The sequence below is a fragment of the Cheilinus undulatus genome, linkage group 9 (genome assembly GCF_018320785.1).
Source record: "Cheilinus undulatus linkage group 9, ASM1832078v1, whole genome shotgun sequence".
In the NCBI taxonomy this organism is placed as follows: domain Eukaryota; kingdom Metazoa; phylum Chordata; class Actinopteri; order Labriformes; family Labridae; genus Cheilinus; species Cheilinus undulatus.
Window position 1 is genome coordinate 35,243,750 of NC_054873.1, and position 25,682 is coordinate 35,269,431.

The following is a 25,682-nucleotide window of genomic DNA, read 5'->3' on the forward strand; positions in this document are numbered from 1 at the left end:
TTGATAAATGATTGAAATGTCTTAAATGCTGAGTTTTTCCTCCTCTGACAACTGTGGTCAGTAGTGCTTCAACATTTTTTTTGCCAATTTTTGCCACTCTAGCCCAGTTTTACCACTCTGTAGTTATCTTTCACCACTTCTTGTCAGCCAGTTTTCCCACTTGCAACCCATTTTTGCAAATTATAGATTTTTTTAGCCTCTTTTCACAACTAAAATATTAAATTTCCCTTTTGTTATTTCTGTTCCTCCTATTTAATTTTTTCATCCTGATGCTTGTGCACAGCATACATGAATGGGGTCTGACATTACTGTCTAAATGGCTTAGTTCGATGTGCCCACCCACAAAGTTAACATTACCAGAAAACTGGACCATGATTTTGCTGCTTGGCAGTTAGATGGGATGGTCTTGGTTTGGCGGATGCCTAGAGAATGCTACCTCCCTGACTGCACTGTGACAGTTGTAAAGTTTGGTGGAGGAGGGGTATGGGCCTATTTTTCAGGGTAATGGTCAGGTGGCCGAATACATTTGCCTATGTAGTGTATCAATCTTAAATTAGGCTCACTAAAATTGTTTTCCATCGTTGTGGTGAATGATTTTTACATGTTTGTGACTATGCAATGTGAAAGATAAAATTATCTCAGTGATAAAAGTCGAGGCTTCTTTTGTTAATTATTCTGAAAAATGAGACTAACTGATTTCCTTCTGTCCGTCTTTCTTATTGACACCTAAAGGCAGCACTTGGCTGGCACAAATCCTCGGTTAATCGCCTCTCTGGCTGCTGGAGGGGGTTCAGACATCATGCAGTCCGCGGTGGGTGGTGGCGAACCAAAGTGAGAGCTGTAGGCTTTATCTCAGCGTCAAATAGACGCAGTCACACATACACATACAGGCTTCTGGTGTGACGGCGGTGCAGGAGGAAGCTGCGGAGAGGTAAATGGCGATGAAGATGGATATAAATGTCACCATAGAGCAAATGGAGACAGGAGAGCAGGACGCTGCTCTGACGGCTCTACAGAGCTACAACAAAGAGGTAAAGGGAACTGTTTATTAAAGCGTCAAGTTCATCATGCTCTGAAAATTGTGTTTGTGTATTGTAACCCCAGATACGCCGTTTTCGAGCTTTAGGTCAGTTGTACACACATTTCAAATAATGGTGCTTGCATTATTATATCCTATTATCTATCAATAATCTTTAGAAAGCTTACAGCCTTAACGCCAACTGTGATAATAAGCACTGGTTAAACAATTAGCATGTGCATAGAAGCTAATCATGTGTGACGCAGTTTCCCCCGAATTAAAAGAATATTATTGTTATATTGTTTATGCATACTTCAAACTTTAGGTTTTCCAGCTAAACTTCTTTCAAAGCTGCATCATGATTGTTGCCACGTGGGGGCAGCCAAACAAGTTCTAAACACAACCGTGGAATAGGCTGTCACTTTGGAAAACTCTATAAACGTTTTTATTTGTGTTTTTGTCTTTTTTGAAGCATAGAAACCAAAACCACTTTAAAATTAACAATGAACTCTGCCTTACACTGAGCCTTTAAGTCTCACACTGTCACACTGAGACTCAGATGGAAGTAAACTTTCACCATAGTGTCAAAGAACCCCTTTAGTTTATTCTTTCCAGTACAATTTTTGCATGCATGCTAAAGTATTAAGACTCAACAGGTGTATCCAAAGTAATAATAAGTGGGTATATTTTGGGGATTTTTGTCTTTATTTCAGATATTGTCAGGAGATAGATAATAGGGCTGAGTGATTCAGAAAAAAAAATCAGTTACTATTGTTGTGACTTATTGATTTCAATCGAAAACATTACAAACAATAATTGAAAGATTGCATTTATAAGCATGATTTTTTGCAGTTTCTGCACTAGAATAAAATCATTTATATCACATTGTTTACGATAAGTACAGGTTGAAAGTAACTGTTACATTTACTCAGATTACCGTAATTGTGGGTTTTTTTAGGTACTAGCAAAAATCTTCTTTTTGCATACATTTTGAAATCAGTACTTCCACTACTACTCAAGTTTTATCCCAGAGCAGCTGTACTTTTACTTGAGTACAATACTCTTGTAATTTTTCCACCTCTGTTAACTACATGGCATCCTATAATGAGAGAATGATTCCACATCACATCCTAAAACAGCTGTTGTACACAGCAAAAACTGTTTATCTTAAGGTCAAACATTTCTGAGTTGATTTGAACTCTCAAAGTGTAATTTTAACTCCATTCTGGGGCTTCAGTGTTGAAGTTATCTGACAATCTTGAACCACCAGTGTTAGTTGAACTCTGCAAAGAGTCATGCAATCTATGCTCTGACAGTAGTGATTTCAAATCTGGGGGTTGTGGACAGAGTTCCCAATCATGCTTTTGTGCAGGATGTTTAGATGTGTTTTATATGTATTCAGTATTAAGATGTTACCTTTTTTACAGTGATCCCTGCTGTTTCTGTTGTTTTACACATTTGCACTATGAGTGAAGTTATCTGTTGAGTCAAGAGTTCCCGCCTGTGATGTTAAGGTCCCATAGAACATTGAAATGCATTGCCTTGCTATGAGGTTGACTCTGCTTTTTTCTTGCTGGGAGAGACTCACCTTGCCACATATTTTCAAGACTGACTGCAGCTCTGTCAAACTGTAAAATATTTATAAAGGGTAGTTTGGACCAATATCCTTTAAAGTGTTAATTCCACTGTATGTAAGGTAAATGAACACTTTCAATTCAATTAATTGAAACTAGATTAAATCACTATTTGTCCTCCTGCAATTTTCAAAGTGCAATAGTGCAATATATCTTAAACCTGACGTGTGTCATGATACCAGTGTAATATTTTTTTTGTAGCAGAGATTTTATGCGCTGCACATCATGCAAATGTTGATTCTTTTGGAATAGTTAACAAAAAAATGATACTTATTTTTGTAGATGATTTTCCTAATCAAATCGAGAATGGCATAAAAGGATAATTTCCTTCATTACAACAGTTCATATCAACTATGCAGAATGAGTCAAAATAATTGCAGTTACATTTTTTTTTTCAAAATCATTCAGCCCAGTTTAACCATTTATCAGAAACATTCGCTACAATTTTGTCCAACAACCACATTGCATACTTCTCTGAAAAGTACATTGGCAGCCATCACATTAGAAAAAGGTCTAGTATTCAAATTCATATCCTTGAGCTTTGTCATCTGTTACTAATACAGTAAAAGCAGAGGACCAGCAGTTTCTTCACCCAGCCAGTGCATGCATGTGGTGGCAAAATGGGACACATTTGCTGGGTCAAATTTTGAGTCTCCACACAGGTTCACTGAAATGGACTGATAATGGCTCCTGGTGTAGCTCTATTTGGAACCTATATTTTCTGTCTTAATGGTATCCACATTTCTTATCCTTCAACAGCTTTCTCTGTAACCCGTCTTGGCCAAACTTCCTTTAAAGCTCACTCTAAGCTCGTGCCTTGTTAGAAACACTCATACCAAAGGTTGTTGAAATATCAAAACAAGCATGGCAACAATCAAACAACTCTCCTCAACTAGAAAAAAGTAGCAATGATGGTCAAAGAATATACTGAGACAGTAAAAGCAAAAAGATGAATGAGAATCTAAAAGAGTATTATTTACATATTTGCTCATTCTAAAATAGTTAAAATTACATGTGAGGAGTTATTTTGTGGATATGAAATAGTCTGAAATTAAAACTAATGTTTGATATGGCCTAAAAAAGCAAACTAAACATAACTAGGCATAAAACTGAATGGCTTTTATATGAAATTATAGAAACTACTGCTGTGGGAGAGAAGTGATCAACAGCTTACTGTAGAAACTGACTTTGTTTACAGTTTACCTTGCAAATATTCGCCATGAATAATAAATTTGGATGTTAAAAGACAACAGAACTCTTGTTAAGATAAGACTTACAGTTTTATATCTACAGGGCTTCAAATGTGACCAAATGTAAAATCCCCTACAAGATCTTTGACCTGAAATAAAATAAACAGCTAATGATGTTTTTTGTGTCCACATAGACCCACCCGCAGAATTTGTCAGGCCCCTCATTGGCCCAGTTAAGGGGCCCCTTCTGAGATGGAATCGAATAATATCAACACATGGTTCTGCAACTTTAGTGCTAGCCTCCTGGCTAACATTTGCCAATTGCAGGCTCAGATCAGCTTTGCAACTGAAGTTAACAAGTTTGTGAACAAGGGCAAAATGCACCTCTTTTTTCTGCTTTTTTCTGACTTTTTTCCTGACTTTTTAATGCGCAACATGGCTATACAGAGACCTACATTTACTAAAAACTGTGCAGAGTATTCATTTTGTCCTTAGGTTTTGGCTTGTATTAAATGTTTCAAAGTCTGTTATCATATTTTGGCTATTGTGATTATGGTGTTTGCCCTAAACACGAGTGCAGAAGACAAACCGATCCACGAATCCATTACACATATTGCATCTACTGAAATTTCTCTTCCACAAAAATCTCAGCCAGGTTCCCTCAGTAACAACCCTGTGTAACCATGGCAACAACCACAAGCATCAGCTTATGAATGATTCTGATCAGAGAATGTCCTGCAGCTCAGCAGGATTTTTTTTAACATACTGGTGTTCAAGCTGACATGTTAGGAAGAGAGATTGTGCTGTTTAAATATGTACAGGTTCACTTATTTGTGGGTGTGCTCCATATTTTCATGCTTTAGTTAAAAGTTTGAGGCAGTGACTGATTTTCATAGTCATCAGCTTTTATTTTTGTAGTAAAACAAAATCTAACAGAACCATTCAAATAAAACAATCCTATGACCTTGACAGTGTTTGATGTGCTGTATCAGTGACTACAGGATTTCCACATTTTGTCATTACATGAAGTGATCTGGGCTTTAGAGTTGCTGTTGAGTTCAAGAAAACAGAGCCTTCAGAGAAAGCGTGCTTCGTTTGTTTAATCGTGTCTGCTTGCACCAGGTGATCCCTGCTGCGTGGTCCTCTCAACCTCAAAGACTTTTAGCTGTGTGGGAGTCGATCATGAAGGCAATAGGATTAGATTCAGTGATACACAAATAGAGTCTGCTACAGCCCCGTCAAATCCTACTGTAGCTCAGAGCTCTCTGAGAAGAGGAGCTTAGCGCTGCAGAGACTCTGCTGCTTAATCTGCATGGTCTCTCTTTGCTCAAACACCTGCCTTAGTGAGTCCAAGGAGTCCTCTTTTATGTCCACTCTCCAAACTATTTTAAGCTTTCCCAATAAACCATTGCAAAAAATTAGAATATATTACACTAAATTAGAATAACTATATGATGTAAACAAACAACTTTATGCATCAATGATGTTGAATATAGGCGTGATTATGTCATGCTCAGGTAAAGACTAACATTTGGCCCTTCACCATGAAATAAAAGCAATGATATCAGGTGAACAAAATATCTTCTGCTTTTTTTTTTCTGGCAGCAAAGCCAGAAAATTACGGGACATCCCCATATCCTCCATATGCAGTTGAACAATTAGGTGAAAGTGGACAAGGCCTGGGGCCTCATGCTCCAAGGGACAAGAATTAAGGTGTAGATGTCACGAGTATTGGCACAACCCTGTCCATGCTCCGGTTGTCATTGTATATTACCAGGGGTACGGAAGATAATCTGTTGAAAAATAAAGTCATCACCTTTATGACGTGGGGTGGATGTGGTCTAGCGTACTGTCCTGGTGGGTAGTAGGGTTACAACAAGTCCCTGGTGGTGCTGTGAATGTCCCAAGAGCCTGAAAACTGCCAGTGATCTCTAGGCCTCAAGAATACATTTTTATCATTTTTTTTTTTCTGTTGCAGCCTGCTGCTACAGTCTTTTTAATGTTTTTTTTATTTATTTATCTGCACTCAATGCCCCATAATGACAAAGTGAAAACAGAATTTTAGAAATCTGCAAAATTATGAATAATCAAAGAACCGAAATATCACATTGATGTTGTATTCAGACCCTCTGCAAAAGCACTAGAAATTGAGCTCAGGTTCCTCCCATTTCTCTTGATCTTTGCCGAGATGTTTCTACACCTTGATCGGAGTCCACCTGTGGTAATTTGAATTGATTGGACATGATCTGGAAAGACACACACCTCTCTCTAGAAGGCCCAACAGCTGACAATGCATATCAGCGCAAAAACCAAGCCATGAGGTCAAAGGAACTCTTTGCAACAACAACAACAAAAAAATTTGCTGCGCTGAAGCTTCCCAAGGGCAAAATGGCCTCCATAATTCTCATATGGAAGAAGTTTGGCACCATCAGGACTCTTCCAAGAAATGGTCACGTGGCTAAACTGAACAATCGGGGGAGATGAACCTTAGTAAGAGAGGTGGCCAAGCATCTGATGATCACTTGGACTGAGCTCCTGTGTGAGAATGGGACTAAGTTCCAGAAGGACAACAATCAGTGCAGCCCTCCACTGATCTGGGCCTTTGGCAGATGGAAGTCTTTCTGTAGTGCAAAACACATGAAAGCCCATTTAGTTTTCATGTGGAGGTTTTTTTTTTTTTGCAAACTCCACGGTGTCTGACACCTTACAGTCTGATAGAAAGGACAATAGGATGAAAAGGGAATTTCATTTTCAAATTTCTGCTGTTACACTTTCAATCCTCCACTGGTACTGAGTGGAATCAACCAATTTCTTGTGCCAGGAGCTTCTGTAATATTTAAGAAAATTACAGCTGCATATAGCAGGAGAACTAGTGCTCCTTTAATGTTTTCAGAGGACAATAACTCACCAAATAATGTGATGTTTGCCATAAACTGATGGTAGATCTGTGGATTTTTGTTTCCAGTGTTAAAATCTAAGATTTTAGATATACAGGGTATTCATTGTATGAAAACAAAGCTTTCTTTTAGATGGTCTCTGTGATAGTATTCCTCTGGACAGAAGCTGCTTTTTATTTGCTAATTCCTGTACATACTAACAAGTATTGGCCCCAGTCTTGGCTAATAACTGTTCCCTCCGACCACTTCTTGGAAAACTTGCATTTACCAGTCATTTGCATGCATACATCACTTGATCACATGGTTAACTAGGTAGAAAGGGATACAGTTAAGCTTTAAGGATTCACTGATAGCTCAGTGGGCCAGGACACAAACAAGCGTGCAGACTGATGTCGGATCTGATGGAGTTACATAAGAATCTCACTGGTCATTAAAACTGTATGTAAAGGCAAAAGCAGAAAAAAAACAGCCTACAAACTCTTTGGACAAATATGAGAATTGAAAACTGTTACAAATTAAAGATTTTATGTTCTTGCATATAAGACATTTAAATACTTTAAAAGACTTTTTCTTTGCTAAATTGATTTATCATCGTATAATACATTTTAAGACTGTAAAGACACCCTGGTATAGTCTCACATTACTGTTTAGCATTTTTAAGTAACAGTTTTCTTTCTCATTTCATTCTTTCTTATGATCATAACGATTTACAGCAGAAAGCTTTATTTATTTCTTCATCCTGTCTTGTTTATATTTTTTTATTTTGGTCTTCCTCTTTCTTAATTCACAACTTTTATTGTGTCTTTTCTTTCTCTTAGATGAACCAGTGTTTCACATTCAGCCCAGAAGAAGAGCAGGACAGAGAGGTATTATTAACACTTCCATTTCAACTTTTGCCCCCAAGTGTTTCCATCTGTACCAGAACAAAAACTAATCTAATCTAAATCTGTTTTAAGATATTTAACCTGAAGAGAAAATGCATAAAGGTGTTCTTCAAAAAGGAATATTATTTGGGAATATAACTTTGTACAACTTATTCTGTATTCTTTTTGAATATTAAATTTTAAATGTATAGAATGTACATCTTTACATTTATCTCAACTTTGAAATCAGAAACAGAGATATTTACACTCTACTACTCAAAAACCGTCTTCCAAACTATGGAAAACCATTTAAGTCAAAGTTGCACCCCAAAACTACACCAGTGATCAAATGAGACAAACAAAAAGCTGCCTGAAAGATGTTTTAAACATGTTGCTCATGTTGTAAATGACTCTGTTTGAACAGACACACATTTTTTTCCAGCATTCGACCAAGACAGAAGATCCATAAGTTATCATAATCAGCTCCACGTGGCTCTGCTTCCTTAAAGTGCTGTGATTGACTGATCCAATACCATGTAAAACAAAAGCTGATGCCTCCCCTCTAACATGCTAAACCATGTTAAAGTGCCCTCTAGGATGTCCTTCCAGTGGTGAGAACATGAAGTGTTACGCGCAGCTCTTCATTCCGATCTCTCACCCAGTCCGCTGGTTTGAGTCTCAAGGGAAAAGGGCTCGCTAAGTATCTTTCAGGGTTAAGATTAGTTCAGGTGCAGCTTATGTGCCTCTGCGTGCTTTCCTTATCCTGCAGACATGTGTTCACACTCAGCATAAACCTACACTCAGACTGCAGGCAGACATGCAGCACAGCTCTGTTGGCATTTATCAGTGTCAGTGCTGGCATTCGTGTTAGTGTCAATGTTAGTGTGTTAGTGTTCACTGCCTGTGTTTAGGCTCGAATCAGTCAGAAACACAGGCAGGTCTTAAACAGTTAAAACTGCTCCTCCTCTGACGAAATTCTATTTAAAGCCTCATATTTCCTCCCTTTGGGTTTCTCAGTAATTCCTATTCATAATATAAAAGACACTGCTCAAAAAATAAGTGGAAAACTTCAATAAAACATCCCGATCTGGATGAATGGAATATTCCAGTTGAAAATCTTTGTTCATTACATAGTTGAATGTGTTGAGAACAAAATAACAACAGAAGAATTAATGGAAACCAAAATCATTAACCCATGGAGGACTGGATTCAGAATCATACTCAAAATAAGAGTGAAAAAATCTGATCACAGGCTGATCCAACTTCTGTAAAATTCCTCAAGACAATTCAAAATGAGGCTCCACATGCCTGTATGCACTCCCTACAACGTCTGGGCATGCTTCTGATGAGACAACAGATCCTCCCAAACCTGGATCAGGGCATCAGTCAGCTCCTGGGCAGTCTGTGTTGCAATGTGGCAGTGATGGATAGAAAGAGACATGATCTCCCAGAGGTGCTTGATTGGATTCTGGTCTGCAGGCCAGTCCATAGCATCAATTCCTTCGTCATGCAGGAACTTCTGACACACTCCAGCCACATGAGGCTGAGCATTGTCATGCATCAGAAGGAACCCAGGGCCCACTGCACCAGCAGATGGTCTGACAATGGGTCTGAGGACCTCATCCCGATAACTAATGGCGGTCAGGGTGCCTCTTGCTAGCACATGGAGGTCTGTGCGCCCCTCCAAGGATATGCTTCCCCAGACCATCACTGACCCACCACCAAACCGGTTGTACTGGAGGATGTTGCAGGCAGCAGAATGTTCTCCACAGCGTCTCCAGACTCTCTCACGTCTGTCACATGTGCTCAGTGTGAACCTGCTTTCCTCTGTGAAGAGCACAGGGTGACAGTGGCAAATCTGCCATTTCTCGTGTTCTCTGGCAAATGCCAATTGGGCTGCATGGTGCTGGGCTGTGAGCACAGGTCCCACTTGTGGATGTGAGGCCTCATACCAACCTCATGGAGTCTTTTTCTGACAGTTAGAGCAGAAACATGCACATTAGTGGCTTGCTGGATGTCATTTTGTAGGGCTCTGGCAGTGCTCCTCCTGTTCCTTTTGTACAAAGGAGCAGATAGCAGTCCTGCTGCTGGGTTGCTGCCGTCCTACGGGCCTTTCCCCTGGTATCTCCTCCACGCTCTTGAGAGCATGCTGGGAGACAGTAAACCTTCTTGCCATGGCATGCATGGATGTGCCATCCTGGATGAGCTACACTACCTGAGCAACTTCTGTGGGTTGCAGATACCGCCTCATGATATCACTAGTGGTGAGAGCACTGGAAAATGCAAAAGTCACCAAAAATCAGCCAGTAAGGCTGAGGAGAGGGGAATGGTCTGTGGCCACCACCTGCAAAATCATGTCTTTATAGGGGTTGTCTTGCTAATTGCCTCTCCTTTCCACCTGTTGTCTGTCCTATTTGCACAACATCAGGTGAAACTGATTCACAACAAGAGTTGCTTCCTAACTGGACAGGTTGATATCCCAAAAGTGTTTGACTTGGAGTTAAACTGTGATGATTATGTGTTCCCTTTGTTTTGTTGAGCTTGTATAAGACAGGGAGCTGATCAAATGCAGCTTTAACTCTGAGTATGCTGTTTCTGCTGCTTCTGTATATGAAGGGATTAGAATTCGCAGACTCAAAACTGTTGCATCATTGATTAGATTAATCAATTGCATTTTGTTGTTTTTTAATTCTTTATTTATGAAATAGTTAAGGGGTATTTTACATGTTCACAGTCATGCTTTTACAAAGCAATAAAAAGAAGAGATGCACATGAAGATGTATTTGTAGAGTTCTTTTTTCTCAGTTTTCCCATTATTCTTTCTTTTTTGTTAGAGTCTTTTCACTTAATAACTATATACAGTCTTTGCAGAGGAATGGGTAGTCTCGTTAACTTATGTTTGAATGCACAGACATGGCTCAACAAGATTTCTTCTTCCACTGGGTAGGGTTGAAGAGCGGAAACAATTGGTGTACAAGAAAAATACAATATACATGGGGTTTATATTAATCAATTTAATTGCATATTTTGTGATCATTTAAATGGGAAACAATGCAGTTTTGCAGAATGAGCATGCTTTAGAGTGGGGATTTTCAGTTTATGTAAGGATGCAAACATTGAGATGCCGCTTCCTTTATTTCCTTTGTGATATCTTAGCTTTACCATGAAGTTAAATGTGCAAAAGAAAAGCTATGAAATGCAGAACATCTGATTTTTAAAAAATTCTACGTATTGCACCCTGAATTTCATCTGCTGAGACTGTTAAAACTATGAATGAAACAAGTAGCATAAAAATCTACAAATGTTTTGATATAAAAATTAGAGGTGTAAGCTGACAAATGGCATATTTCTTGTGTGGCACAGCATCTGGGAGAGCTGGTGATCGGTTATCTGAACAGAGAGCTGCAGCCCTCCTGTCTGCTGGCCTGTCTAGAAACTGTTCGGATCCTGTCCAGAGATAAAAACTGCCTGAGTCCCTTCATCAGCCACTCTGCCATATCCACGCTCGCCCGCTATGCTGGCATTGCTGTGGCGAGTCCTGCATTATCTGAGTGCACACAGCAGATGGGGGGTCAAGGTAAGTCCCGAATATGTTACCTCATTCAGAGCCTCATGTGTTCATGTTTTGTTCTTTCTCCCATAAAAAGATGGTTAATCTTTTGACTTTCAAATGGAGCATTGTATTTTTTTTTCTTTCAGTGTCCAACATGATTACTCAGTCCAGAATTTTGTTTTATTTCAGTTTTATACTTGCACTTGTAGTTATTTCATTTCATTTCAGACCTTTATTTATTCTCAAAAGGACACTGAGGTTTTTCTTCATTTCCAATGCCATCGGAGCACATAACAACAAGCAAGACAAAAAAGATCTAACAAATATAATCAATCAAAAAACAATGGAAATCAATCAAACAATTGTAATCAAAGTGACTAGAAACTAAGGTCCTGAACTCAATCTTTAGAGCAGCCTTTCTCAAACTTTAGTGCACTATGGCCAAATTTGAAAGCTGAAAATCTTCTGGGGCCTACTCAAAGCATTTATCTCCTTATTCTTATATCATAAATGGGGGATTTCAAAGCAAAATACTTAGTTTTAAAAAATACTAACACCACAAAAAAGTTTTTGCATAGTCAGTAAGTACAATAGATGAGCCACCACCAGCACCTGCAAGTCACCAATAATTTCCTTTCTAGATTAATTTTCTTAAAATGTAAATTATGACTCATAAACCCTGTGTTTGTGATGGTCATGCAGTAGAGTCAGTTTAGCAACAGTCAAACCATGACACCGGCTCTGCTCATCACACATAATAAATTTTGAAAAGGTGATATGTCAGGTAATTATTATTTATATATAATGAAAAGAGCATGGGGCCCAAAACTGGCCTCGCTTTTAATCAGCAAAGCTCAGATCTGACATGCCCTGATTTAACTCACTGATGCCTAACAGGTAGGCCTAATCCTAAACCAGGTACATGCATTCTCATCTGAACCTATTGCAAATAATTTCTTGAAAAGGAGTGATCGACCGTATGAAATGCTTTTGACTGGTCTAAGAAAAGTGTTGTACAATGATGCCTCTTACGAATGCTGACATTATATAATCTGTGACCAGTATGGGGGACTCTGAATGCAGCTTAAACTATGATGACCTAAAGGCTCATTACTATTCCTAAACCTATCATGTATGGACATAGATGATGAACTAGTGCTTATTATGGACTCAATATAAACTTAGTTTATGCATAATGTTCAATATTGAACAACGAATCTGTTCATTTCAGTGATGTAGGAAGTAATTCCAGACAGTAGGCTTACAAAATATAAGGAATAGACTGAAGGCCTTCAATGAGAAGTAGATGTACCCCCCCAAAAAAAAACAAAAAAACAGATGTATTTGAACAAGCGTTAAACTGGAGAGTAGAAAGATTAGTAAATGCTAAGTTTTATCTGTAAAACTGACTAACTGTTACATTGTCAGTGGTAATAACTCTGGCTATCAAAAACAGGATTTAAGCACATTGTGTCTACCAAAAAAACAACTCTTTTGAGTTTCTTTACGTGCAACAGAGAAGTGTTTAGGTGACTTATTCAGGTTGCTTCTGCTGTATTGAAGAGGGCATAAACATGTAAATGTGATCATTAACTTTGAGGAAAAAAAGGTCTACTGAAGTGATGGATTATTTGTAAGGTAGGGGCTTTTTTTCATAGACTTTCATACATTTTTAAATCCTTGTATTATTGTATAACATTTACAACCGCATGTCCAGCCCACATGGCTTACATGACACCACAAGTTTAATCTATCCAGGATCAGAGTGCAAAGTAGGTCTGTTCATTGTCATGGAACAAAAGATTAGCATGAAGATAAACTATACACTGTCTCGACTTCTTTTCCAGGCTTCTGGGACAAAATTAGCAATCCTCAAATTTAAATGGCCATTCCAGTTTTTCCTCATCAGGTCACTGCAGTTTTTCAGGGTTTTGACTAGCCATTTCATGAAGCAATAGCTGCCTTAGTTCATCATATTTTGTACGATGCCAAGGAAAATGGGACTGTTTCCACGTCAACCAGATTGCACACCTCACAACTCTGTTTTTGTTTTCATTGGAACATTTCTGAATAGATTGACCTCAGCAGCCAGAATACCAGATCTTAACTGTGCAACCAAGGATCTTCGACCTCTAGATAAAGGAGATGTCATTCAGACATAAAATACTGTTTTTGTGCAAACATAAACTTTGTTTTGGATTGAACAAAACATTTTCAAGCCATTAAAAAAAACTTAATCAATGCCCTCTCTCTGAGTACAATCAAATGTTATTACTGCAGTGTTGTCTCCCCCTGCTGGCAAAAAATGCCAGTTTATGACACTGAAGTTGGCTTCACTATTTGAACACACTGCTAGATCCACTTTTCTGTTTTCATGTTGGTATAAACCATAAATAAATTATTGAAAATGATTCCTCATTGAAGGCCAGCCTTTTCCATCTCATATGACCTCCCTTAATTTGATGTATTTTTTTATTTGTGAAATTTAATTTTGTCTCCAGACTTTACAATTGATGTAAAGTACTGTTATGTAATATTTTTGAATAAGTGACTTCAATCTGTAAAATACTTAAGTAAAATTAAATACAATTTTAAAATGATTTTAAAAAAATCTGTGAAAATGAGAGCTACACTTGCTCAAAACTAAATCCAGCCCTTTTTTAAAAATCTTTTATCTCTTGTTTGTCCATTGTTATTTTGAAGTTTTTCTTTTGTTTCCATTCAGTTGTTGATCATTCTTATAAATCTCTGATCATTTGATTATTTGTGGTTATTTTTAACTTGCATTTTAACTTTGCTGTGAGTGTGGCTCACACGATCAAAATCTATCAGGAACAATAAAGAGAAATGGGTCAATTGCTGGCTCAGTTTGTCTTTTATTCTTTAATTTAAAAAGGTTAAATGTAAAGCTCCACTTGCCCGTTTTATCTCCTTTAAGGTGAGGGTGAGGGAGGAGAAGCAGCAGAGGTATCTAATGAGGAGATGAAAGAAACTTCTCCTTCAGAAAGTGCTGACCAGGAAGTGATTGCAGAGGCTCTAAAGTCCATCTGTAACATCCTGCTGCACAACGAGACAGGGCAGGTCAGTCTGCCTCTGGGTCTCTTCAAACCTCTCTCCTATTTATTTTTTGTTTTTGAATCTATAAATGCATTTATGGATGAATTTATTGACTGATGTTTTGGTTGCTGGCTGGATGGATGGATGGATGGATGGGTGGATGGGTGGATGGGTGGATGGATGGCAGGTGGTGGCAACGGACCTACAGCTGATAAAGGGCGTAGCAGAGAGGCTGAAACAAAGTCATGATCCAACCTGGAACAACGAGGTATGGACACCTTTACCTCTGCCCTAATGTTCAAGGGAGCAGTTTAAATTTATAGTGAAAAATAACCTGTAAACTAGTATAAATGTGCACTCACTTATGTTGAATGTTGATGAGCTCAAACTGCTCCACATGTCAGATATCAAGTCAAAAAAGTGAGGCAGCAAAGTAGAAGGCTATATATATATATAAAATTCAGTGATTATATATTAGACGTCCTGGACCTGTAATATGTTTATCAGTGTTGGGGTATATGCTTTTATATGTTTATGACAATATAAAAACTGTTTAAACAATATATTTAATGCAGAAAATGGTGCTTGAAATGATTCAGAAATGTTTTCATGTTGTATTTTGATTAGCAAAAGAAAACAGAGAGAGAAGATAACTACTTTAGAGTTAAAACTCCCCGCAATGTCTGCAGCTCATGTAGCAATACACTAAAGTTGAACAGGATTCAGCTGCGCTGAAGATTTGATGTCCAGTCCTACAAGGAATAAGAAAACATACTCCTTCATGTGTCTTCTCTCTGTTCAGGTGCGTTTCTTTGACCTGCGTCTCACCTTTCTGCTGACGGCTCTGAGAGTCGACACACGGGCACAGCTAGCTCAGGAGCTTCATGGCGTCAGGCTGCTAGGTATACATTTCCTCTTCCGACTTGTGAAACCAACTTCAGCCCTGTAGGTGTCTAGTCTCAAAGATAAGCTAATGCTGAGAGGAAAGTACCTTCTATGTCACCAATGTTTGGATTTTATGAAGACCAACAACCCCCGATAAATCTCTAAAACAACCTATGAGACTTTAACTACGAAAGTGCACCTAACGTTAAATCATGCAGGACACAGTTTGGATTTTTCTACTGTCTTGAACCAAGGGTGAGAGACTTCTAGTTCAGACACAGACTTGCTTTTATAGGTAGATTGAAAATCTTAACATAAACTTAACCACGGGAAAAGGAACAATTGGTTCAGATGACTTCTCACTTTTCCACTGAGCTGTCTGAGTTTTTCTAAAGTGAAATGAGACTTTAAGGAGCAGTCGTGGACTTATTTTACATTACTGTGGCTGCAGGGAAATGCTGACATGGATTATGCAAAGTTTTTGGAAGCGTCAAAAAAGCCTGTGAGTAATTGCGATTAAAGGAGATGCACTAAATGTGGATTGTAGTTAACTGTGATTAATGTGATTAATCTTGACAGCCCTTTTTTAAACATGATGCACTTCTTACTAATCCCCACCTGCATTAAAGCTGATGCATCACACTGCTACAGGCAGAGCTTAACCTACTCCGACTCAGCCTGCTCATTTATAGCATAAAGCTTGTTAAACACCCATATTCAGATTCAGATTACTAAGGATTAATTGCTTTTGAACTAATTTTAATGTATTCAGTACGCATTGTCATAAATGTATCTATCCATATGGGGGGTGTCCAGCTATGCACTCCCTGGAAAGTCAAAGCATGCTGCTTGACTAATCCAGGAAGCATCTTTTGAGCAGAGCCTTCACCGCCAAGTAAAATTTTAGATCCACTTTGCAATAAAATGGTTAATTATATGAAGAAAGTGTTCCTGAATGAGCAAAGATTATCTTATATTATAAACAGGAGGCACACGTATGTTAATAGACAAAAAAAAGAGTATAATCTATTTCCTGTGCATCTTCCAGGTAACCAGCTGGATGCCACACTGGGTCTGAGTTGGCCTGATGCTCTGGAGACAGCTCGGGCTGGGTTTGAGGGGGTCCCACCTGAAGAAATGCCCCCACTTAGCCGGGAGCAGACAGAACTAGCCATGGAGAGTCTGAAGATCCTGTTCAATATCACGTTTGACACTGCCAGACGCAAGGTTGATGAGGTACAGAGAACAGTTTCACAGCAGCCTGTATTAAAGTAGCCATTTTGTTATAAATACTTTACATATGATTGTGAGTTTGTCTTTTTTTCAGCCTTAGCAATAATCTAATCTACATTAAAAAAAACTCCTATGGTTGGAACATCCAGGGTACCTTGACTAGTTGTGTGTATGTAAAGCACATTTGATGCTTTACAGACATCACTACTGTATTACCAAAATATACCAGACATGATGTGGTTGGTATATTTTGTACTGAGGAATTTAAAGTCACAGCAGCTGTGATCTTTCCTCAGTAAGATGTAGCTGAAAGCTGGTTGTGTAAAAGATTATTCAAGTGTATTTGTTCAGAACAGAAGAAAGTTTTTGTGAACAGTTATTTCTTGGTTGGGAGTCCCTGTGTCAGTCATCGTTGTTATTTCATTGACCAAGTGAATGTATGATCTTATTTCCTCAGTCCTCCACTACACACCATGCAGAAGGTCTTTGTGTTTAAATCAGTGTTTTATATCAGGGGATCACACAGCCCAGCCAGTGAGCAGGTTTCATCTGGCCTGCAAGAAGTTTTGGGAGAACATAATATTTGAGAAAATAAGTCTAGAAGAATTTCATATGTTAAAAAATAATGGCAATCTAAATGCAGACTCTTCAAGAAAATTCCTGTTGAATCAAGTTTTTGCTCTCCAAAGCTCTCCCCCCTCCTCTACCTGTTGACTTTTTTAAGGTCACTTTTTATGCAAAATACACTTTTTCAGGTTTTCTAACAGAAATATGTGCCCCTGGCCAGTCCCCCCAAGAATCAGAAAAATCCATTCCCTCCCACCCTCTCTTTCTCCACCTTTCAGGGAATGTGTGTTAAAACAAGCTGTTGTCAGATTTTCCCCTCATGATGTCATGTGGGGAGTTAGCACCGCCTCCAGGTTCAGTTGGCCTTCTCTGCTTAGAAGAACGTTCCGCCCTCGTCTCATAATCTTCAGGATCAGGGAAGCCAAATCCATCAAGGCACATCCATTTCCTGAGAGGGGCAGAGTCAGATAGCTCATTAGCATTTAAAGCTACAGACACAGAAACAACTTGTTTTGAGCAGGGCTGAAACACAGGGTTTTTAGACATTCAAAAATCCAATACTGGAGTGTTTTTTCAGCAACAAACTTCACAGGCATGTTTTGGTGACCTTTGAGACCAGTAAAAACTTGTCTTAAAGGGTAAAATATGTGACCTTTTAATACAGGGTTTGTCTACTGCTTAAAATTCCCTCCACAATGTCAAGATCAGATAAGACACCATAGAGCAATGATTCTCAAAGGGTGTGCCAGAGGACACTGGTGTGCTTGAAGTAAGTCTAGGTGTGCCTTTGACTACAATCTTACTACAACTAAAGATGCTGTATCATGTTTTACAGTGGCTACCTTGCATGGATATAAATATGGTGTGCCTTGAGATTTTGGGTTGATGTTAGGAATGCTTTTGGCAGAAAAAGGTTGAAATCCTCTACCATAAAGCACAAGTATAGAGGATACAAAGTGAAGTTTATTGAGGCTCATTCAACTCAAGACTTTATCTAAAGTTTCCTTACATCAAAGCTTTACTATAATCCTTTATTACACACAAAAAATGTTTTTTATACTTCTAAACACAATGAAATAGCTACTTTGATTTTATAAAATTGTGACACTCACATTATAAGGTGTCTATTGTATACTGTTATTATACAGTGTACTAAATATTCTGTATATACCCTGAATATTGTGGGTGCTCTTTGTGTACAGGAGGAGGCAGCAGAGTACAGGCATTTAGGAGCCATACTCAGACACTGTCTGATGAGTCAGGCAGATGGAGAGGAGCGCACTGAGGAGTTCCACAGGTAGAAAACAACACATGCTTTACTTATCTGTCATGTATGACACCATTTCTCTGACAGCCAGTCTTATTTCCTCAGCCACACAGTAAACCTGCTCGGTAACCTCCCGCTGCCTTGTTTGGATGTCCTGTTGATGCCCAAAGTGCAACAGGGCTCCATCGAGTACATGGGGGTCAACATGGATGCTGTCAGCATGCTGCTGGAGTTCATGGAGAAAAGACTTGACCGGGTAAGACGAGAGTCTCTATCTCCAACACTGGCGGAACAGAAAAACCATGAATGACAAAACAGCAACAGTAGTATAATAATGTAATGTAAGACCAATTTAAATTTTGAAGTTAAAACATGCATTATTTATTTTATTTGAGATGAAAGAAAACAAAGTGATGTCTACTGGATAATGTATATGCTGATGATGCAATGATATCTGATAAAGACACTGAATGAAATCATCTAGTTGGGCTCTTAAACTTGTTGGATCGCCAACTAACACAATCAAAAACTACACTTCTCAACCTTTAACATGTATGTGGATGGTTACACTGACATTAACTAATGCATACATGATGATAGCTTGCATTTATCATAAGATAAAAAAGTTGCCTGGTGATTTTGCAGGGACACAAGCTGAAGGAGACGCTCCTCCCCTCTCTGAACCTGCTGACAGAGAGTGCCCGCATCCACAGAGAGACCAGGAAGTTCCTAAGGTCAAAGGTCAGCACTGGGCTAAGACCAAGCACATCAAATGTAGTATGAGAAATGCCATTATTATGGTAGTTAAATACCATGCATGTGTGTTTCTGATTGTTTAGGTGCTGCCCCCACTGCGTGACGTGTTAAACAGACCTGAGGTTGGTGAAGCTCTGAGGAACAAACTGGTCCGTCTGATGACACATGTTGACACTGACGTTAAAGACTGTGCTGCTGAGTTCCTGTTTGTCCTCTGCAAAGAAAGCGGTGAGAGAAATACAATTTATGGATAAAAGTATTCAGCCACCTGACCATTACACAAGCAGGAGCTGAAATGACATTGTATTAAAATACATATACTTTATTATTAACCTTGCAAAGCAGATGGATACGCCCGTTTCCGTGTTTCTCACTGGCGAATCCATCTTGCAAAGCTCCCGTCTGAACTGTTTGGGCCCAGTTAGAAAGTGACAGGACCAATCAGCGATGAGGGGCAGTACCTTTGGGCGCAACAGAGTCATGATGTAAGCAAGCAGTTACAAGAGGCCGGTGCAATTATGGTGAACAACATTAAGTGTGGTTGCTGCTAAAGCGCCAGTTATATCAGACCTTGACAACATTTCTTCGTTAAAAGAAGAACAAAGAACAGCATTGAGTTGTTTTCATATCAAAAACAACAAAAACATGTCTACAGTCACCATGGTTTGCATTACGCAGCTCTCTATGGGGTTTAGCACCTCGGTAGCGGCTGCGTCACATGTTTTGTTGCTCTGACTGGCCTGTAAAGACATAAGATAAGATAAGATATTCCTTTATTAGTCCCACAAGGGGAAATTCCAAAAAAAGATGTGACAGACGTTCATCCAATCACCCTTCTAGTTCCGTCCTAGTTTTTTTTTTTTTTTTTTTTTTCAAATGCTCTGCACTTTCCCAAATGCTGTCTATAAGTGGTTTACCAGATGAATGTGTGAAACAAATCCATTTGGCATGCCAGATTACTTTATTATAGAGTTGGCCGCCCTTTTGAGGCTATAACAGCTTCCACTCTTCTTGGAAGGCTTTCCACAAGACTTTAGAGTGTTTCTGTGGGAATCTGTGCCCATTCATTCTGTAGAGCATTTACAGTATATGGTCAGACACTGATGTAGGACAAAGACTGAAATCTCTGTTCCAGTTCATCCCAAAGGTGCTAGATGGGATTGGGGTCAGGGCTCTGTGCGGGCCATTCAAATTTTTCCACACCAAACTCATCAAAACATGTTTTTATAGTCCTTGCTTTGTGGCACAGTCTTGTTGGAACAGGAAAGGGCCTTCCCCAAACTATTGCCACAAAGTTGGAAGCATAGCATTGTCCAAAATGTCTTGGTATGCTGAACTATTAAGATTGTTCTCTACTGGAGATAAGGGGCCTGGCCAGAACGTTTAGGGTTAGACCCTAACTCTGGCCCTGAAAAACAGCCCGATACCATTATCTGTCCTTCACTAAACTTCACAGTTGACCAAATGAAGTCAGGCAGGTAACATTTTCCTGGCATCAGCCAACCCGCCAAATGTTGGCTAGGTGCTTCACTGTAAAAACCTGTGGCAACGGGTCTGAATTAAACACCTGAATTCAACAATTTACAGATGTGGCCAAATACTTTTGCCTATGTAGTGTATCTTTTTGTCTCATTTTTCAAACTTAAAGTTTTTGCTCTATTTAAATCACAGTGCATTATAACATCTATACTGGCGTATTCAACAGTACTTATTTCCTATCTCCAGTGTCAAGATTCATTAAGTACACTGGGTATGGTAATGCAGCTGGTCTGCTGGCTGCCAGAGGACTTCTGAGGGGAGGCAGAGACTCAGGAATTTACTCTGAAGATGAAGACTCTGAGACAGAGGAGTACAAAGAAGCTAAAGCCCGGTCAGTACCACCACCACGCTATCAACCTAACAACAGTGGCTGAAGTAAATGGATGTGACTGTATAGTGCTGCCATCTAAAACAAACAACTTTATGAACATGCTATTAATTTAGACCCATGGCTGTAAAACATACCAGTCTTGAAAGACAATGTTGTTGTTTTTTCAACTCTAATCATGATGATGTAAATTGAGCCTTCACATTACTTCAGGAATTGTAAGACTTCACTTGAAATGGTGCTGTTTCTCTTTTTCTAATGTCTATCACTCCCTTTTTTTCTTCAGTATAAACCCCATCACAGGAGTGGTAGAAGAAGAAAAGCCAAACCCCATGGAGGGAATGACAGAAGAGCAGAAAGAGTTTGAAGCCATGAAGCTAGTCAGCATGTTTGACAGACTGTCGAGGTCAGTAAATGTGCTGGTCCACATCCACATCATTAATAACGGTGACTTTCTTAGTGGCCCAACAGTTCAAGAGAGATGATCTAGCTGGCTTCTGAACATTTGGTTTCATAGATTAAATGTTATGATAAAGAAATTTGTTCTTAAATCACACTTATGCAGTTTTTAAGAAGATTCTGACATTTACCACCGTTTCTTTTATCTGAGATTCTTCCTAAGCCAAGAATAAAATCTCAGAACACCCCGAAGCACTCTGATGCACATTATAGTCCTGATATGACAGTAAAATAATTTATTTTACATATCTGCACTCAAGTATACTAGAATAAGAAAGACATGAAAACTTCTCGTTTTTGATTATGTTTTATGGTTTTCTTAAATCAGTTTTGGTAAGCAGTTTTATATTGGTAAACAAAATGCGCATATACAGTGTCTGTAAAAAATGATTCAGCCCCTAAAATGTTTTAGTCTTTTATTGATTTTATAAATCAGACATGGTCAATATAATTTCCGTTTTTTTCTTTTTTTTTTTTTTATGCCTTTATTGACAGAGGAGGACAGTGAACAGATTTTAGAAACAGGGATGAGAGAGCTGGGGAGAGACATGCGGGAAAGTGTCATAGGCCAGATTCATTCCAGGGCCAACCGCATACATGGGGCGCGCCTTAAACCACTAGGCCATCAGCGCCCTGATAATTTGGCTTCTGTGACAAAAAAGTTCTGACAAAGCCTCTTTGATTTCAAAGTGAAAACAGATTTATTTAAAGTAATGTCAGTCAAATAAAAATATATAATATAGAATGAGTGATTGCACAAATATTCAACCTCCTTCAAGTCAGTGTTTATTAGATGTACCTTTGGCTGTGATCACAGCTCTAAGTCTGTATGGATAGGTCTCAATCAGGCTTGCACATCTGGACACTGCAGTTTTACTCCATTCTTCTTTGCAAAACTGCTCAAGCTTTGTCAGGTCATCTCCTTCTTACATGGTCTCTCAGTTTGTGATCTAGGCAGATTTACTCTTGCCACCCTCAGGACACCCTCTTAAAAGCTTTTGGAAGCTTACCTGGGATGTACTTTTCATGCGCCTATCATTCCTTAGTTGTTTTGTTCAATGTCTGTTGTTTACTTGGTGTATGAATTAAATAAAATGAAATGAATTCCTGCAGTTTCTTGATGATGGATTTCTGGGGATGTTCAGTGCCTTGGAATTTTTTTGGTCTCCATCTCCTGACTTATACTTTAAACAATTTTTTCTCTGAGTTTCTTGGAGTGTTCTTTAGTCTTCATGGTATAATGGTAGCCAGGAATACTGATTAGCCAGTGACTGGACCGTCAAAACACAGGTGTCTTTATGCTACAGTCACTTGAGACACATTCTCTGCACTCAGATGATCCCATTACACTGATTATGGGACTAATAGCATAAATTTTATTTTACATTTCATGTTTTCATTTGATTAACATTACTTTGTAGCAATCTGTTTTCATTTAAAAACTTAAAAGTTTTTTTTGGTTATTTTTGCTGTCAAAAAACAAAATTATATTGACCACGATTGATTTATAAGATCAGTAAAAGGGTAAAGTATCAGAGGGATTTAATACTTTTTATAGGCACTCTACATGACATGAATATGATCAACTTTTATTTTATCCATGCAGTGTTTGATCTTAACTGCAAAGAGTATTTAGATATGTTTAAATGTTGTGCTATCATTTCAGTGTCAGATCTCAGAATAAATGTAGATTTCCATCCAATTCATCCTTAACTATTTTTGACTTTATCTAGAAAGTATTTTTTTCTTATGACAGCCTGATGCATGTTGTTGTCTGAAGTTAACCGTTAAGCCTGTTTCAGACTGGCTGTGTGTATTGTTGTGTGAGTTCGGCCCCTGCTGGTGCAGTTTTCATACTGAGTGTGAGTTTACTGCATGTTGCCTGCATCTCCCTGCATTCAAAGCCCTGTTACACACTGCTCACACAGGCAGCCTGACAGCCCTGACTTTTTAACATGCAAACAAACTGAAAATCAAGCCGTGTCTCAGCAGAGATTTGTGTCTCACACGTCCAGTGTGACTGGCATTAACATTAGGTGTCAGATCTAATCACGTCCAATCAGTTTAATTTTCCACAGGTGGACTCCAAGCAAGGTACATAAACATCTCAGTGAAGATCAAGAGGAATGGGAGACCTGAAATAAATTTCAAGTGTTTTTGCAAATTGTCTGAAAACTTATGTCAGTGTGATAGTTCAGTTTGGTTTTTTTCATAGATTTGCAAAAATTTCTTAAGCTCTGCCTTCACTTTGTCATTATGGGTTACTGAGTATAGATTAATGAGAGAAAAATACATTTAAACAATTACAGCATCATGCTGCCAGATTTAAAAAATGATAAAAGTGAAAGGGGTCTTAATACTTTCTGAATTCACTGCCTATCTCTTTTAAGCGTTTTTTTTGTCATTTTAAATTTCAACCAAACTTGACTGCTTTATTTTAGAATCCAGATCAAATTTTTAATATGTATTATTTCTAACCTAATTATTAAAGCATTAATGTCCTTCATATTTTGATGTCTTGGGTCACAAAAAGCTGCTGCAGTCAACAAACTTAGAGTGAAAACATGTTAACCGCTCACTTCGACCTGATCCACAATTGATATAGTTCTCCATAAAAAGCTATATTACAGCCTAATAATTGATTCTTTTTACTATCCTTTGCCGTATTTGTGTAAAAAGTCATTTTTCATGAGTCAGAAAAGAAAATGTTGACTAGGACAAGGAATTAGTGTTTTAATAACTATTATATCAACAGTATTAAAACTGCAGCAGACTCAGTTGTATCCATACTTTCTCATTCATACATCCTCACATATCATTCATTCCTCTTTTCAGGACCAACCTGATCCAGCCCATGCAGCTCGGTATGGACGGGACGATGCGAGAGATGACTTCATGTGACCTGCATAACCTCACCAACAATCCTGTGCTGCAGCCAGAAGAGCCCACTGAATCGGACCATGAGGAAGAAGCATAGACACCCTAAGGGTGACAGGAGAAAGTCTGTTTTAAATATTTAAGTCACATTTCACACAGTCCAGACCGTCCTTGTTTATTATTCAGACTGGAGTTAAAATGAAAGCTTGACTTTGTTAGTGAGAGTGAACTCAGTGAAGTACAGTGTATGGAGGCAGCTCAGAGACCATGTCTCTTGTTTGGTACAGACATTTTGCAGGAATTTAACAGCTGACACTTTACAGACACATGGGATCATTTTAGGACACCAGTAAGAGGAATCAACTCTATCTCAAAAACATCACCGTTATACGTTTCACAAAGGTAGTTAGTGTCAGTAGGAGCCTTAACAGCTACATCTTTAAAAGGACTCACTAAGACTTTAAACCATGTCAGTCAAAACACAAACTAAGAACCTGTATGGAGTCAAGAGTGTCGGATGAAAAATAATCAAAAGATGGATGGAAATAAAAAAGCTGACATTGGAAAATGAAACTGTGATAACCTTTATTTATTTTACCTTTTAATTTAATCAAATGTATTTATTTAATGTGCATAACACTTTCATTTGTCAGTTTTATTTCCATTTATTCCATAATTTTATTAATGTTTTAGTCTTTTTATGCTTATATTTTGTCCCTTTATTATTTTTTCCTATTTATAAAGTGTTGTATGAACTGCTCCTTGTAGGTCCAAGCTGTCACGTTGCCTGTAAATTCAATAATAAATTAAAATAAGAAAAACAAATCTAATACACAGAAAAACATGTTATATGCATCTAAGCAAAGACATTTTTACTTATAAAAACTAAAGAACATATAACTTGAAAGTAAATAAATATTTTTTAAAGTTTTATTTATTGATGTCCAAAAACAAAAATCTGCTAAATATGTATGTATACACATAGCACTCCTTTGACTCCATAGATGTGGCTCAACATGTCAAATCTGATGGGCTGGTCATGTTTTGTCGACTCCAAAGCAAAAAGGTAAAATAAAGTTTAGTTTTTAAACACAGAAAGCTTTAAAAATGTCATTTATTAAGCAGAACAGTCAGAATGATGTTTTCCACACAAACATCCTGTTTTTTATCATTCAGGTTTATAATTCACTGAACTGAGAACTGTGGATTGAAAAGTGGAAACTGTTTGAACTTTGTAGGAATATTTTGTCACAAAGATGAATGGCATGTCTACTTTTGAAGTAAGTAAAATAAAATGTTTGGAAAACAGCCAAAGAGCTGTTTCTGAGTTTGTGATGATGAAATATTTTTGAGAAAAAAATTTAGATGCCTGTTGTTTTTCATAAAGCTATTCAGATGTTTTATTTTTAGAAGTGAAACTTCAAACTGCAGAGAGAAAAGTTCTCAGATGGCATATAAAGAGTCTTCAATCTGAAGAATTACGTATATATTTATTGTATAATCCTTTATATTCTTGTTGTATAGCTGCCAACTTTATCATGGACTGTAAGAGAAATTAA

The 25,682-nt window shown here is 38.2% G+C and overlaps 1 protein-coding gene across 1 annotated transcript; it reads left to right on the plus strand.

Moving 5' to 3' along the window:
- Positions 1-797: 797 nt before the first annotated feature.
- On the plus strand, positions 798-25,636 carry ric8a (RIC8 guanine nucleotide exchange factor A). The gene is made up of 14 exons (XM_041795796.1): positions 798-1,031; positions 7,558-7,605; positions 10,966-11,179; positions 14,094-14,236; positions 14,400-14,480; positions 15,015-15,114; positions 16,146-16,333; positions 18,100-18,194; positions 18,270-18,420; positions 18,810-18,905; positions 19,004-19,148; positions 20,646-20,790; positions 21,074-21,193; positions 24,082-25,636. The coding sequence occupies exons 1-14, from the start codon at positions 936-938 to the stop codon at positions 24,221-24,223; spliced, it is 1,764 nt and encodes a 587-aa protein (XP_041651730.1). The 5' UTR covers positions 798-935; the 3' UTR covers positions 24,224-25,636.
- Positions 25,637-25,682: the final 46 nt, after the last annotated feature.

Bases quoted from the DNA above. Each gene is read 5' to 3' on its own strand.
- ric8a (XM_041795796.1), top strand. From the start codon at position 936: ATGGCGATGAAGATGGATATAAATGTCACCATAGAGCAAATGGAGACA. The intron at 18,421-18,809 runs GTAAGACGAGAG...GTGATTTTGCAG, and splicing joins TGGAGAAAAGACTTGACCGG to GGACACAAGCTGAAGGAGAC. The intron at 21,194-24,081 runs GTCAGTAAATGT...TCCTCTTTTCAG, and splicing joins ATGTTTGACAGACTGTCGAG to GACCAACCTGATCCAGCCCA.